Below are 17,379 nucleotides of genomic sequence, written 5' to 3'. Positions count from 1 at the left end.
CGACCAATCTTCTCACTACCTTCTGATCCCAGCTGTTGGGAAATGACTGTGTGTGAGTAAGGTCAACTGAGCTCCGTGGTGTTGAAGGTCTGAAATGTCACTCTTACTGTTCCTGCCAGTCCAAGTCTGTTGGGGGGGGGCATTTAAAAAATATATATGCTTGCAGTCCACCAGCCTGCCTGTAGATACGTCGTCAATTAGGGTTTCTTTGAAAGCTTTCATTTGACTCACAACTCAGGCTGCAGAGGTAAAACCCACTCGGTGCAAAGGCTTGTTTCACATGTTTCTCCTGTATTATCGCAGCGAGTGAAATTTCATTCATGGGTCATTAACCATTTGGAAAACACATCTGTTTCTGTCGAATAATGTATGGGAGAACGGCGTAATTTATAGATTGTATTACATATTTTGAAAAATGCATTATTATTATGAGTGCAAAGCTTAGTGTTAGAATTGAAAACAAAATGAGCTTGAAAATGATCATAATATGTGCTGATTAACTCAGCCATTACTCACGGATTCAGCGTAGTGTAGTTTATGACTAAATAGATAACATTATAGAATACCACCTACCTGGCTATGTTCAGGGGGAGATTGCACATATTGTGCCCCAGCATCTGGTCCTTTTTCTGGGACCTGATCTCCTTGTCTGGTGATTGAATTGGATGAATACGTTTGATTGGGAGCTGATTTGGAATTGGGACTTGGATTGGCATTAGGATTCGCGCTGGTACTGGGAGCGGGGCCAGGGGTAATCGTGTTCTGGAAGCGGTGGACAACTTCTCGAGAGCTCACATGGGTCTTTAAGTCCGTCTGTAAAACAAAGACATGAGATACAATCCACTTTGTTATTACTGAACAAAATGGCAGCTGCTTGCTCTTTATTTTTGAAATTAAACAATAAAATAATGGCGGGGAAATTGAATGAATCAGACACAAGTGAAACAATTCTAAAAACAAATTAGCATACAACGCAAGAGATCATGCCGCATGACACATAGCTGAAAGGCAAGAGATAATCCTGCATGAAATGAGACAGTCATTTTTCAAAGCTGTGTAAAAATAGCAACGACTGTACAAAGCGTCAAAATCGTCCAATACAGACAAGGAATCAATTAGGCATAACTTTTCCGGATTTGATCATATAATATATATTATATATGGTATAATTATTACCAAGCAAGTTCCAATTCAATTTCACTAATGACATGCAGGCAGGGAGATAAAGCCACAAAAGACAGCTGCCATGAACCCCATTTCGAGGGTCCAACCTAATCATTTAAAGTGCTCGTGCCTCCATCACCTTGAAAAGCACAATGAACTCAATCTAAAGAGTTAATGCGTGCCTCTTTAAATGTAACCAAGAAGAGAGTGTGTGCAGAAAGACAGTGGTGATGTAATCAGACGGTACCACGCTTCATCCCTTTACCATCCATCCATGACACACTGCAACACATACAAATCTTTACTTCCTCCATGAAAAAAAAAATTTGCTTCATAAAATGTTATCAGATATTTCCATACATAGAGAAAACGGGACCCACACTGCATGAGTGCTGATTGATTCTCTCTATTCCACGGGCTGAATTAATTATCCTGTTCCATTAATCACCGCGGACTCGTAGGGCTGCGGAGGTTAACACGTCTGCAGTCTGTTATCCTGTCCTTGAGGAACTGAGACACGTAGAACTTGAGAAAAGACAAGACGCACAATTCGGGCGGTGCTGGAAAGCTCCAGTGCGCTCTCATTTTTCTCATTTTATGATACATTTATTGCTGACCCTGTAGCACCTTCACAGAGATTCACATTATCTGCCAACATGTAGTCCTATTCTGCAGGACCCAAGCAACCTTTGTAGGCTGGGGAAAAGTTATACGATCATTTCATCCAAGAAACACAATCAGATGAGTCTTGTGAGCCCCTTCTGTCCAAGGACCTTCGAGGTGTCCTTGTTAGTTTCACTCTAAAGAAGGTCTCTTGCAGCATAACATCACTTTTCACATTTACATTACCTGGTTGCTATCTTTTTAGTGTTGGATTCCGCATCTAGTCTTGATCATGATGGCGCGATGGTTAATATATTTTACAAGCTTAATCTAGAAAATAGGGCAGCTTAATAATCAAAATGGAATCTCAATGACAATATTGTATAGCAGTATAATCTCACATATTAAGTAAAAAGCTAACGCTAGGCTATATCTACTACATCATGGTCGCATGGCTGCGTATCACCACCGCTCAGATATAAGCTGACGCTTGTCGGTGTGATGACGTACTACTAGTGACTTTTAGTGAATTGTTAGCAACCACCGTTTTCGATAAGACAAGGGAACCAGAAGTTGTTAAATGTCAACTTATGTCCAGGCTGGCTGCTCCACTTGAAAATGATTATAGCAGAATATTTGAAAAATACCAGTCTGCGTGGAACTGCAGAGATGCCCGCCCTACAAATTGTATTCGAAATAATTAACAAAACACATTTGTTTTGGATCCTCTGAAACGTTTAAATTATAATGAGAATAATTATTAAAACATGAGCATTTCCTCTTGTCGTGAATCAGATCACAATTCCCATATAAGTAAAAAAATAATGGCCTTTTTTTTTTTTGCAAATCGTATAATCAGTACTTCCATAAAAAAGACTTGTTCTTGTTCTCAAACATCTCTGGTGTTATGGTTGATGAGAGCAGCGTGCGGTTCATTCACTGACACTCTATCCATGTGTTGAATTAGTTCATTCGGTATCTCCTAGGAGGGTACTTGCCATGACCATCAAATCTTTAAGTATCTAATATTTCTCTGCAAACAATCCCTCCAGCCTGGGGACACCACTTTCCTCTTCTCAACACGCAAGAGGATTTGAAACAGTGTAACTGCAGAAGGCATCGTGCTTGCCGTTTCTCGCAGTCTTCATGCTCACTAGCCAACTGCGCTCACAGCTGCACAAAGTTCTTAGAGATAGTTGGCCAACATAATTTGGTATGATATTGGGGACAGAATCTCCTCTGAGTGTTTGGATAAACTTAATTTGAATTATGTATTACAGACATCAGAGTGGATCTGCAGTGCATCATCACACATCTGAGGCTAGCATAATCATCCAAATGAGCAAAGAAATCTCTAATCCCTGCCGTTACATTCGATTAACTCGGAATTTTGCAAAGAAGATGTGCCTTTCGGAGAATCTAGGGTTCAAGCCATCTCGTTGTCCCTTCTTTAACAGCTGCAGGACACAGGATGCTTCTCATGTCATCAGGGTGGTCAGAGAGAGAGAATAAGAGATAGATATGTTTATGAGAAGAGACAATAAGTAAACACATGTTATACAATACTATTAAAAAATCACCTCAAATCTGAATTAGACACAGCAGACCACAACCATCGGTACTCCACACGGGCTAATTCAAATTCAAAGCAAGACTACTTTGTAGACATTAATGTGTGTGTATGTGTGTGTGTGTGTGTGTGTGTGTGTGTGTGTGTGTGTGTGTGTGTGTGTGTGTGTGTGTGTGTGTGTGTGTGTGTGTGTGTGTGTGTGTGTGTGTGGTGTGTGTGTGTGTGTGTGTGTGCGTGCGTGCGTGCATGCGTGTGCGTGTGTGTGTGTGTGTGTGTGTGTTCACAGCTGAAATTAATATGCGTTTTTGTCTCAGTCTCTCCTTCCCTCATTCTTTCCGAGGCACATGAAACAGGATTAGCAGAGGAGAGAGAGATGCCTGCATCAGCTGCATGTGTATAATCCCCGGTCTTTATGTCCTGCCAAAATACACGGTTTGTGCATGTGTGACTGAAAACCAGAGTGTGTGTGTTGTGAGTAAGCCTCAACCTATGCCTCGATCTCGATTGGCTGGAGCGAGGAGAGGAACAGAGAATTGGAGATACAAAGAGATGTCGTTGCACAGCTGTGTATGACTTTGTTCCACCATTGTTGATATCCGGTAACATACTACCTTCAGGGAGGACATACACACTGAACAAAGAGCAAGTGAAGCTACACTGCACGGAGGTTCATAGTGTGCTGTTCTGTGCAGTATCATACACAAAGCTTCTACGCATATAAATGTATAAATGTTTATACATTCCTGCAAACATGTACAGATCAGCTGATGTTTATTTATAAAGTCTTGACAATGCATTCTCGCCAAAGCCCACATCATGGCGAAGTCAATGGCTTTGATAGTACTTCTAGATGAAAATAATAGCACCCAAGAAAACAATAATATGAAGAGAAGCCGGCAAAATCACACAAATCCTATGAGGGGGAAACAGTACAGCCAGCAGGAAAGAGGAAGACGCACAAACGCCAAGAGAACGGAGTAGTCAGTAGCCGTTGACAAACACTGTAAAAGAATATGAAAACAGAAAAACACACAGTCCATGACTCTTACTCTTATTTCGCATCAGTAGCAGAAGTGGAAATGGGAAGACTGTTTCTAAAAGGTGCTTCTAAAGGCATGACCACAGCCAATCAGTTTAGCTCAGTTAATAATGGAGACCGTAACGGTGTTGCAATCAAAAGGGTCACCACGGTAACATGCAGCAGTGGACCTCAGGTTGGCAACACCACAGTGCTTCAGAAACTCCCACTCTCATTGAGGAGCAGGTGTTTAAAGAGGGCCTATTATGACTTTGATGTAGTGTGTGATATAGGTATTGGTGGTCTGCAGAGGCTAAAATCCCAAAGTTATCTCCAGAGGAAGTTTCTCTCCGACACACTACCCCCCCCCCCCCCCCCCCTACCTGAAACGCCTCCATTGGATCCCTTTGTTTTTTCAGGAACATAATGACATCACTACATTACACGTGCGCTTCAATTGGCCAGCGCTCCAACACATTGTACGTGGCTAAGGGGCGGGACATCTCTAAGTGGTTGACCAATCACAACAGAGCCGGCCAGCCAACCAATCAGAGCAGACTGGGCTCTGGTTTTAGACAGAGGGTGAAAAGAGGTGCTGCAGCACAGGCAGTATGAGAAAAGTAAAGAGCCTTTTGAATAACTGAATAACCCTAGGAAATTTTGGAAAGCCATAAAATCGATTTCCACTGGTGATATCCCAAATGAGCTACCTCCGTGCCTCACCACAGCATCTGGCATTATATCAGACAGGGCTACTATGCTAAATTGTTTTAATGAGCATGTTGTGTCTTGTGGCTCTCTGTTTGGCTGTGTGGCTCCTGTGAACGCTCCAATCCTTGACTCTGAACAATGTGGTCTGGAAAACCCTTTCAGTTTTACTCCTTTAACTGTTGGTATTGTTCATGAAGCATTATCCAAGTTAGATCCTAGGAAACCGGCTGGCCCGGACAACGTAGAACCTTTCTTTTTAAAGATAGCTGCAGATTTTATTGCTCCACCTCTTACTTCTCTTTTTAACCTCTCCCTCAGCACGAACACAATTCCAAAAGTATGGAAGTCTGCTTATGTCCTGCCTTTACTGAAAGGAGGGGAGGCAACTATTTTAAATAACTATAGGCCTATCTCTAAATTGTCAGTTCTGGCTAAGGTTCTTGAACGCTTAGTGAGTGAACAAGTAAAGGAGTTTTTATGTATAAATGACATCCTGTCTAAACATCAGTCAGGATTCAGAAAGAAACACAGCACCATCACTGCCACGATGAAAGTGGTAAATGACATTACTACTATTTTAGATAATAAGCAGAGTTGTGCAGCTCTGTTTATTGACCTTTCCAAAGCGTTTGACACCGTTGATCATCGCATTTTAAAGCAGAGGCTACTCAGTATTGGCATATCCAGCCTTGCAGTGGGGTGGTTTGTGAACTACCTCTCTGAAAGGTCCCAATGTGTTCATTTTGATGGACTGTCTTCTGAATGGTTAAACATTTCTAATGGTGTACCACAAGGTTCTGTTTTAGGACCACTTTTATTCTCCATATATATTAACAGCGTAGGTGATAATGTGGATGAAGCTACTTTACATTTTTATGCGGATGATACTGTGATGTACTGTGCAGGTCCCTCCATTCAGGAGGCTGGTGTTAAATTACAGGCTGTTTTTAACACTATTCAGACTCAGCTCGCTGAGCTTAAGCTTCTTTTAAATGTGGATAAAACCAAGGTAATGCTCTTTTCAAAAGCTAAAAAGACACCAGAGCCTGTTTTAGATATTGTAACTATGCAAGGAACAAAACTTGAAGTTGTTGCCTGTTACAAATACCTGGGTATCTGGCTTGATGATTGTCTCTCTTTTAAACTCCATGTCAATAACCTGCTTAAAAAGCTGAGGGTTAGGCTAGGTTTCTTTTTCAGAAACAAGTCCTGTTTCTCGCTTGAGGCCAGGAAAAGGCTAGTCACTGTGACCTTTTTACCTGTGCTGGACTATGGGGATCTGGTCTATATGAATGCACCTGCCAATTACCTGAGCAAATTGGATGCTGCGTATCACAGTGCTCTGAGATTTGTCACAAATTGTAAAGCGCTTACACATCACTGTACACTGTATACCAAGGCAGGTTTACCATCACTCTCTGTACGGAGGCTCAGTCATTGGTACACGTTTATCTATAAAGCTTTGTTGGGTAAACTCCCGTATTATATCTGCTCTCTGATAACACAGAGAGTTGCAAGCAGCTATTGTCTGAGGTCACATGATGTAGTCTTGTTAGATGTGCCAAGAGCAAGGACTGTCTTCGGTAAGACAGCTTTTATGTGCGCAGCTCCACTTGCTTGGAACAATCTTCAGCAAGAATTGAAACTGAGCAATCTCATTCCTCTGCATGTTTTTAAAGCTAGGCTAAATGAAATGCTTGCTGATACAATGGGCACTTGTAAATGTCTATAACTATGTATCCTGTAAATATAATGTATAATGTCCTTTATTGTTTTATGTTTCATGTGGAATCTATATGCTGCAGGTCTCCCTTGAAAAAGAGATCTATGATCTCAATGGGACCAATCTGAATAAATAAAGGTTTGAAATGAAAATGAAATGAAATGAACCTTAAAGCATGGAGACACAAAATACAACCTGAAAATGAGCAAAGCTTATTTATGGCAAATAGAAAAATTGTAAAGACACAAATACTGCTGTGTAAACTGAGCACTAAAAAGGAGCAATGTCTTCTTAACATCCTTTATGCAATATGCTTTGAAGTGCTAGGATTTTTAATTTAATCTATCAATAAGGTCCTTTTAAAAATCAATACAATTAAGTGGGTTACATCAGCTTGGCATAATGTATCTTATTATGAGTAGCTGTATAGCTTTGGATTTGTTTTAGCTACCCCTTATAAAAATACTTTCCATACAAATTCTGCTTAATAGGACATTGCATAATAAGTATGTGTGCGTGTGTGCGTGCGTGCGTGTGTGTGTGTATGTGTGTGTGTCATACAAAACAGTGGTGAGATTGGGTAGCATGTAAGTGGGAAAAGAGACTTGTAGATACTGTAGCCAGGGATACAACATAAAATGCAGAAGAAAGAATAAATGAAGCAGAATGGGATCATGGGATATTATTGGAAGTATGTATCTGTGAAAGAGAAACAGAGACAGAGAGACAGTCACAGAGCGGAGAGCATGCAGAGTGATGCTCGCGGGACCACGCTCACCTGAATGGGGATCATCCTGTGGAGCTTCAGTGCCCCCTTCTGGTGGAACCTGGTAAAACAGCCGATGCAGTAGTCCTCTGCGCATTCGGCACACATCTACAACACAGAGAGACAGCGAAGTCAGTCATGTGAGGGAGAGCGATGTGACGATGTTTTTGTGTCTCAGAGAAGCATCACGTGACTCAGATGTGTGTATCTCTTGACTAGGAGAAACTTTAACAATGTTTTGAAGCTGATGCTGCAACTGGATTCAATGTCTCTTCATTTTACTGGTGGCAGAGTTAGCATCCTACTGTATGCAGAATATCAAGACAAAAGCAAGCAGTTGCTTAACATGTCCAATGATGGTCATATTAACAGTCCACGGCTCCAGCAGCACAGGCTCTCTGCCTCTCCTCTTGTTTCGCGTGCAGAGTCTCTCCCGACACAGCCCTTGAGCTTTATGCAAATGAATGTGCAATGACGTATCAGTATGCATATAAGTGTATACTAACTTAGAGATACATGTGAGCAAGTGCTATCTACTTCTATTTGAAAAAGAGTTGGCAGCACTGCACAGGACAAACTGGGTTTCGTTTTCGACAGCATTGTGCCGTTAATCCAGAGTTCATTTTCCGAGGAAATCCTTCCTTTGATAGACATCATTTCAAAGCGAGGCTTACAGGGAACTGATCTAAACACTGATGCGGTTACACTGTGTAATCAACCTTTATTTAAAAAATAAGCCAAAAGTTGAGTATCTTTCCCTTTCATCGAACCTTAACCATGCCAAACTTTGACAGGAGGGATGCATATTGAAATGGATTTTCTGGCAAGATTCTGCAAGATGTGTGTGAGTGTGTATTAGAGAGATGGAGTGCGTGTGTGTGTGTGTGTGTGTGTGTGTGTGTGTGTGTGTGTGTGTGTGTGTGTGTGTGTGTGTGTGTGTGTGTGTGTGTGTGTGTGTGTGTGTGTGTGTGTGTGTGTGTGTGTGTGTGTGTGTGTGTGTGTGTGTGTGTGTGTGTGTGGTGTGTGTGTGTGTGTGTGTGTGTGTGTGTGTGTGTGTGTGTGTGTGTGTGTGTGTGTGTGTGTGTGTGAATGCATCTTAAGGGAGGTCATTATCACAATCTGTGAGAATCAGCTCTTATTAGTGGGGGGAAAGTCCTTGCATCAGCAGGTTGGGGAGATGTAGGCCTAGACCTGGACGGAGCACGCGGGCAAGGCCGGGAGGAGACGGCGAATAAGAGGCGAGGATATGTGGAAGAGAGGAGGGAGGCAGGGGGGAGAAAATGTATCTTACATTTCCAAAATAATAAATAGTAAAGAAGTAGACCTCATTTGCTTTTTGTTCTTCATTTGACATGCAGGTTTATTCATCGTAGCCGTCAGTTTCATCACTAAAGATGCCTTATTATGCTTGTTGGTGTTTTCCCTTTCCTGTCGTGTGTTCTAAGGGTTTTTGTGCGTGTAAATGGTTTGCAAAGGCTAACATCCCCGTGTTCCCTCCAGAGGGAGTTTTCTCCCACACACCTGTCTGAAACGCCTCCCTTGTTTACATCCGGAACACAGTGACATCACTATGGAACACTTGCGCTTCTATTGGCTGGCGCTCCAACACATTGTACGTGATAGGCTAAGGGGCGGGACATCTCTAAGCAGTTGACTAATCACAACAGAGCCTTCAAGCTAACCAATCAGAGCAGACTGGGCTCTGGTTTCAGACAGAGGGTGAAAAGAGGTGCTGCAGCACAGGGAGTATGAGAACAATAAAGAGCTTTTTCAACATTAGAGCATGTCACAGTAGAGACACATTTTAATCTTATTAACCTGAAGATTAGAATAAATGGTCCTTTAATACCAACTTCAGAAAGTATTTTTTTTTATACAACTTTGTAATTTCTTTCTAATGACTTCCTTCTTCCTTCTCAGTCCCTTCGTTGCTACTCCCTCATGTCTATTCACTGACTATTGTACTGGATAATTGAGCTAATTAAGAGGCAATACAATAAACAAAACAATTCAATGTTCCATTAAAATTCATCGTGGATCAGCAGAGGTCTCTACGGCCCGTCCACACTACAGCTTCGACAGCTTCAAAAACGGTTTCCAACGCGTCTGCCCATTCACTTTGAATGGGGTGACGTCACGTTGCCTCGCTTTTCGCCGAACTGGATTGTGGGTAGCATAGCGGTCCGTCTCCGGCGTCTCCGGCGTCAGAAGTTGAACAATGCCGGAGTAGCCAGCGCCAGACAATCAAATCCCGTTTCTGAAAATCTGACAGCTCAAGCCCTAGCCAATCAAACCGCGTCTAAGCTGGGAGAGATATCCCGCCGTTCATTTCTATATTTCAAAAAAAGATGGAGGAGAAACTAACTATCGCCGTAGCAAATCACCCGGTTTGGTATGACCAGACCCTCTTCACCTACCGGGATACAAACCGGAGGAACCAGGCATGGAGGGAGGTGGCAGAGACTGGTAGGTTTTCGCCTGTTTGGGGAGTTCATATATATATATATTGCTCGCATAAAATCCCCGGGGTTTTTTGCTTTGTATGTCGGGAGCGGGAGATTCATGTGATTGGTTGTTGGTCGCGTTGCTCGAATAAAATCCCCAAGCTGTCAGACACGCCCAGCTCATAAGCTTTATACACCAGCAGATTCACCAATTAATCCCGTGTCTCTCGGTTTGCTCTTTTATCTCCCTTTAGTTTTATCATGTATTAATGATCGCTTGTTTTTAACACTGTTTTCAGTCTTTTTCACCCGTTTTATTTATTTCTCATGCATATTGATGCCGGTGTGTGTGCGTTCCCATGCATGCATGCCTACAGCTGCGCCATTGCCCTTTAATGGTCCCCATAAAGCAGGGCCTCATTTCCCCGCTCAGGCCTAGGGATAAATTACAGCCCCTCCCCGGGGACGAGACATCCCGATCAGACATCTCCGCGCTCTGAGCTACACAGGAGGGGAATAAGCTCCTTTCCTTTTGCCTGGATGACTCTGGAATACAGCACAAGGCTAGTTGTGAAGTGTGTGTCCAGTGTTTGTGTGCACATGTGATTCTGTGCCCGTATGTGCGAGTCGTGGTTTAAAAATAATCCCAGGTGTGTATATGACTGTGTGTGTGTGTGTGTGTGTGTGCAGTTAAGTGCGTATCCAGACAGAATGGCAGGGACAGTCGTAACGCTTTCCATTATTGTCGTCATTATAGGCCACAAGGGCCATCCAAACCGTGTATGTGTGGATTTTGTGGATTTGTGTGTGTTTTGCGTGTGTGCCTGCACCAGACTACTTTAAGCGCTGCCATTAAGCCCGTCACTATGGGGCATCGGGGGCATTGGGACCCTTCATTGGACAATTCAGCCCCATCATCATCAAATGCACTATCAAGCAAAATGACCACATTACATTATAACGCAATGGTGTGCACTTAAAATAAGTTATTCCACGACAAAAGGGGTAGAAAAATGGTGGCTGTCAGCTCAATCAGTTCATCCCCTCCCTCTCCTTCATTCCCTTCATGAATCTCTCTTTCTCCCCCTTCTCCCTTTCAGAGGCATCAGTCCTAAACTCTTAATCTCCACATATTAACGCCACTTTAGGACTTTTGAAGTTTAAATGCTATCTCCAAAAGTAAAAAGCTAACGCTAGGCTATAAACCAACTTCATCACAGTCACATGGCTGCGCATCACCACTGCTAAGCTAAAGGCGCCTAATGTTCGGCATGATGGTGTTTAGTAGTTTATTTAGTCACTTGTTAGCAACCAACGTTTTTGTTGCACATCGACTGATGCAAATTCACCAGAGAACAAAACGTGAACATCTCTTCAGCTTGTTTAAACCACAGACATTATTTCAGGCTTCTAACCACACGTTTAAAAAAACGCTGACAAGGGAACAGGAAGGGGTGAAATGCTAACTCATTCCTTTCTCTGTATCTCTTCTCATATATACAGTTGCAGGCCACGGCCCCTCCTCCCGAGCAACAGTGGATGAAGAGCGAGAAAGAATAAACAATGGTGCCCTCAGAGGTGTCGGGTATCGATGGATCCGGCTAAACTGTTATCAGTGCAAACACAAACACACAGATAGACCAACAGATAGGACAGCAGAAGCACGGCGAGAGAGGAACATATTAGATAAACACAATGGCAGGCGTAAAGAGAGAGAGAAATATAGAAGGAGGGCAGAGGGTACAGTACACCAGAAACAAATTAACAGATAGAAAGATGGGGCATGATGGACAGGTGGATAAAAAGAGAAACCAGAATTGTAGCTATGTCTGTTGGACTCCTCCAGATGCTGCGGAGAATCACAACCAAAACTTTGTGTACTCACTATGAGTAGGCTATTGTATGCAGGTATAAAATGCGGTTCCATTCATGTTAAAGGGGCCCTATTATGCTATATGCTGGTTTTCCATCCTTTAGTGGGTTTATAGTTTTTTTTTGTTTAGTACCGAAACATAGTCTCTAAGCGGTTGACCAATCACAACAGAGTCGGCCAGAGCAGACTGGACTCTGGTTTCAGACAGAGGGTGAAAAGAGGTGTTGCAGCACAGGCCGTATGAGAAAAATAAAGAGCTTTTCGAACATTAAAGCCTGGAAACATGTCACAGTAGAGCAGGGGTGGGGAGGCTCCGGGCCATATACGGACCATTTGGTACTGCCCTCGAGGTAATTTATAAACACACGAAAAACCACAAAAGAATTAAACAAGCGAGTGCCTATTTTTCCTGGCCAAGGTCAGCGTCTTTGAACACAACCCGAGCCTTACGTGTCATCACGTGGTATATGTCTCGTCTGGCAGAGGTGCAGTTCTGCCAGAGAGCACCAGAACACGGCTCCGGGACTTCAGAAATTGCAGTACCCAGTGTCACTACCCGATCCGTCCCCCTGCCCGATCGGTACTGCGCATGTGCGAGATGGTCCGCCATATTGGACAACTCCGGACGGCAACCCAAGATGGACACTTGACCATCTCGCACATGCGCAGTACCGATCGGGCAGGGGGACGGATCGGGTAGTGACAGTCACTACCCGATCCGTCCCCCTGCCCGATCGGTACTGCGCATGTGCGAGATGGTCCGGAAGTCCGGACGGCAACCCAAGATGGACACTTGACACAGTGGCTTTTAGCAAAGCTCAAAAAGAAAAACCGAGAGAGATGAGTTATTGTTATTACAACGTGACTTCACTATTATTTACTCTTTTCATGGGGTTCTTTTATTTGGGGTTAAGTACATTGTCAGAATAAGTGAGAAATGAATTTAACTTCTGTTAGACAGCCATATGCCATACATTTTTGCATACATTCACAGTAAATATGTATTAAGTATGATAGCTGTCTAACAGAAGTGAAATCCATTTCTCACTTATTCTGACAATGTACTTAACCCCAAATAAAAGAACCCAATAAAAAGAGTTGTTAAATAATAGTGAAGTCACGTTGTAATAACAATAACTCATCTTTCTCGAGTTTTCTTTTTGAGCTTTGCTAAAAGCCACTGTGTCAAGTGTCCATCTTGTGTTGCCGTCCGGAGTTGTCCAATATGGCGGACCATCTCGCACATGCGCAGTACCGATCAGGCAGGAGGACGGATCGGGTAGTGACAGTGACACCCATAAGCAGGGTGGGATTTTCACGGCGGCCATGACGGCCATGGCCGTCGTAGCCCCTCGGTCTGGCCGTTATGCCCCACAAATAATTGTACGTCCTACGGCCACCATGGCCTTTGGGCCCCTCACACTGTTAAAAGTTGCTTTAAAAGCTTCAGAACAATGGTTTCTGAACTGCATTATGCTGCGTTCACAACGGACGCGATGCGAATACTCTCTAACCGCTGGAGTTTCACCACGGCTGTCAGCTGTGTTTACTCCTGTCATTCAAACGGGACGCGCTGGAGAGGGGGCGGGGCGTACCTCCATGTAAATACTGTGGTGGAAACCAACTACGACCAAATTAACCTATTTTACCGGGATTCCATTGTAATACACGTTTCAAAATGATGCCGAAGTAACTACATACTGATAACGGTTAGTAAAAACCATGCTTTAATGCTTTGACAAGTGTGCAGACAAGACGGCATGCGAAAAACCTTTTAAAAATGCGTGTTTTGTGAATGGATCGATCAGGCTAAAACTAACGTTGTAGCTGCTCCGTCCAAACTCACAACAACGTCCTAAAGACAGAATTAAAGCAGCGACTGTATTCGTCATGACACAGTCTGTGGTTTGTACATCTTTAACTTTTGTCCAGTTTCTGAACAGATATGAGGAGCTGTGAGGAGTTGATTAAAGAGACGCACGCACGCACTCACACACACTTTTGCTTTTCAAAGTATTGCTTGTTCATACAGTTGGATCTTGGAGCTTCACTGTGCACTGCTGAATGATGTATGTGCAGAGTTTGACCCTTGAAGGCTGTTTCTTCTGCTCTGAAATGGAATATATGTGTTACATATTAATAGAATGTTTGATTTTTTTTCGGATTTGTGAATGGGAGTAGTAGTAGATGGAAAACATACCAAACACTAATTATTCAAAGTAAAGTATTTCATTTTATATACGGTAATACTAAGGAGGCATAGGCCTATATGATGATACGATTATTGATATTAAAAAAGTGATATGTTTTTTGTCATTAGAAAGTGAAGTTATTTATTTGTAAACTCCAAATCCTAATTTTCCCTCAATGGCCTTTGTGCCCTGGCATGTGGCCTTTCCGCCCTGAAAAAATGTGACACCAAATGCCAAATGGCCTTGCCCCTAAAATGACGAAAATCCAAGCTTGCCCATAAGGTAGGATCTCTCTAGGGCTCTGGGTAGGGTGACCAGACGTCCCCGTTTTCCGGGGACAGTCCCCGTTTGTATTGGCATGTCCCTGGTTGAAACTGTCCCCGGAAATGTCCCCGTTTTTTACACATGGCAAGGTGAAATAAAACGTTTTATGTCAGGAAACAATGAGTAAACAGACTGTGGTCAAGCCAGCCCCCACTTCGGAAAACACAGTCAAGCCAGCCCGCACGTTGTATTGCGGTGCGCGAATATCCTATGCATTACGGTAGAGGCCTGTAAAAACTGCCTTCAAAATAAAAGCGCAAAAAACACACCAAACATATTCATATATACTGGAGCTTAAATTAGGAAATATGTACTATATAATGTGATCAATAATAATTTGAAACAAACTACGTATAGCTACCACATTATAACTGAGTGAATGTAAAATGTAAGTACAGTTATGAAGACATATATCTGACATTTCCACTGGGTGACTCATTTCAATTGATGTTGACACCATCTCACAACACTCCTAAAATAACATTACTTTCTGAAACACAATTTAAAATGTATGCTGTTTTAAAATCTCAAATTAGATCAATATTGTCCATCTATATTTTGATTATTATTTAATGGAAACTGTCCATAATCAACGAGTAATTCGAAGTCAATCAAATACTTATTTCACTTCAGGGTGATAGGAGACCCCAAGAATAAATAAAAAACTGTCAAATTATCAAAGACTTATTTAACTCTGATAGCAGGACACCCCATCTAGTCACTCAGAGAGAATCAGGACAATCTGATGTAGAGTTTCAAAATAAAATACCTTTAAAGTCTCATATATGAGCTATCATCCCTCTGTTTTTAGATAAGAATAAAACAAAAACTATCCACTATCAAAGACTTATTTCACTCCAGGGTGATAGCAGGACACCCCATCTAATCACTCCGAGAGAATCAGGACAATCTGATGTACAGTTTCAAAATAAAAGACCTTTGAAGTCTCAGATATGAGCTATTGTCCTTCTGTTTGTATCCAACAGTGCAAATGTTCGATTTACATTGAACCAGAATTGTCCCCCTTTTTTCTTTAACAGTGAAGAAAATTGGATATGTTAATGATATATTGACCGCAAAACTCAAAATGTCCCCGGTTTTAATTTTGAAAATCTGGTCACCTTACCATAAGGAGCCGTACACATGCTGCATTTTCTGCGTGGCTGTGTCTTTAGTTGAAAGTCCCAGTGGCGATCTGCTCATCTGTCATACTGACCATACAGTCAATAACTTTGTTGTTATTAGCATCTGGTTAGCTAGCTCTGCTAACGAATATAAGAAGCTTTTTCTACAACCAGTGAGGTAAAGGCCCATCTTTATATGATCATTATAGTTATAAAAAAAATAAGAGAATGAAGTAAACAGGTATAAAATACTATATGACAGTAACAAAAAGTTGTTATTAATAAACAAGAATACAGTTTGAAAGGGGAGTGATTTGTAAAATATCCATAAAGAAAAATCTGCTTCCAGTTCTGTTTGACATATGGATGTTGAGAGATGTATCCATAGATCTCCTGATGTTGCTCTCAAAGTGCACCAGATTGATTATTTTAACTTCAATATTTGAAAATAAATCTTCCCTAGAGGAGGTTAGCCCCCCCCCCCACACACTTAAATCATGTTCACGTGGAGATAGGAAACTAAATACATTTGCACACATCTTTCGGTTGTGCTGGTCATGCCACACCGTGCACGTGCATGCATGCGCGAGTCATGGTGAGATATCTGGATTAAGAGGTTGCGTTTTCTTTGCACAGCATGAAAGAAAGGCCAAATGAATGGGCTGTGATTTTAGTATTTTTAAGCAGAGGTCGATCATTTGTACGGCCCTCGGAGGATGTTGAAGAAATTGAAATGGCCCTTGAGAGGAAAAAGGTTCCCCACCCCTGCAGTAGGCGTAGAGGAACTAAATACTAATAAGAACCTGGAAATGAGCAGAATATCTCCTCTTTTATTGTTGTAGAACTCAGCCCACATGCCCAAGCCTCATTTCCAGACAGAAAGCTATCCATAAATTGATCTAGAAACGCCATTTAACATATGTTCTCATATGGATATGTGTGCCCGTTCCAAACCTAATTAAATGTGTCATTAACACGAGCGGCAAAGAGGTCAATAGCACCTGGACAGCTCTGTCATGTAACAATCGTTAACAGGAAAGAAAATGGCTTAAATGTAAACGGGACGAATGTTAACTTCATATGCATTACTCGTAAATTGCTCTGTAGATTGCAAGAATAGAACCACAATCAGTGAAGGAAACTGCACAAAGCATGTTTTCTATAAGGATTTCTAACACATTTTTCTTTTATATTGTGCATTTCTATAATTTATACATCTGGTGTGTGGTGCTTCTGTTTTTTGGTCAGATGAAAAGCTTACTTGGGAATGTTGTGTTATTTAGCGTTCTGTCCAAAGAATACAAATTGGACAGTGGAGACAAAAACATTGTAGAGTGAGGGTGTCTTTCTGTGTGCTTACTATTCCTGCAGTCTTGACTTCACATTGGCCACAGTGCGTTCCCCTCAGTCGGCTTTTTCTCGTCGTCCGAAGACCAGTGGGGGAGGGTAAAGGTGGTGGCTGAGGAGGGGCTGAACACAGCAAATATGCTCTTTAAATCTCAATGTAATATTAAGAATAAATCTGTGTATTTCTGTATGTACACGAACATCATGCTTGTGTTTTGTCTGCCAAAAATGTACCTGCTTATACAACCAGCTGGAATTGCAGCCACTTTATATCGAAAATAACAAAAACAGACCTTTTGAAAGTTGCATTTACTGCCGCTGTAATAGTAGCTTTTATGAAACATTCTGATTCAAGGTGCAATTTTGTGCCTCAGGCTTGTTTGAAGCATTAATAATTCTGCCAAGGCTGGTTAGTGGTTAAAGAGCTCCATCTTTAACAGGAGCGCTCCACAGTATGGCTCCTGTGATGCCGAGTATTCACTGTGCTGAAGTAACTATAAACAAGTCATTGAAGCTCTCC

At 42.1% G+C, this 17,379-nt stretch overlaps 1 protein-coding gene across 1 annotated transcript in view; it reads right to left on the bottom strand.

Annotated features, from left to right (window-relative positions):
• The window catches only part of LOC117457108 (zinc finger B-box domain-containing protein 1-like), a 55,840-nt gene extending 38,864 nt beyond the window's left edge, over positions 1-16,976 (bottom strand). Inside the window, exons 1-3 of the mRNA XM_034096985.2 lie at positions 16,873-16,976; positions 7,568-7,663; positions 574-813 (exon numbers count right to left, since the gene is read on the bottom strand). Of these exons, the coding sequence (XP_033952876.1) occupies positions 574-813; positions 7,568-7,663 (336 nt within the window). The 5' untranslated portion in view covers positions 16,873-16,976. The remainder of the gene's footprint in view (positions 1-573; positions 814-7,567; positions 7,664-16,872) is intronic.
• Positions 16,977-17,379: the final 403 nt, after the last annotated feature.

The sequence above is a fragment of the Pseudochaenichthys georgianus genome, chromosome 13 (assembly GCF_902827115.2).
Source record: "Pseudochaenichthys georgianus chromosome 13, fPseGeo1.2, whole genome shotgun sequence".
In the NCBI taxonomy this organism is placed as follows: domain Eukaryota; kingdom Metazoa; phylum Chordata; class Actinopteri; order Perciformes; family Channichthyidae; genus Pseudochaenichthys; species Pseudochaenichthys georgianus.
The sequence above is the reverse complement of the archived record's forward strand: the minus strand, read 5'-3'. Positions and strand labels throughout refer to the sequence as shown.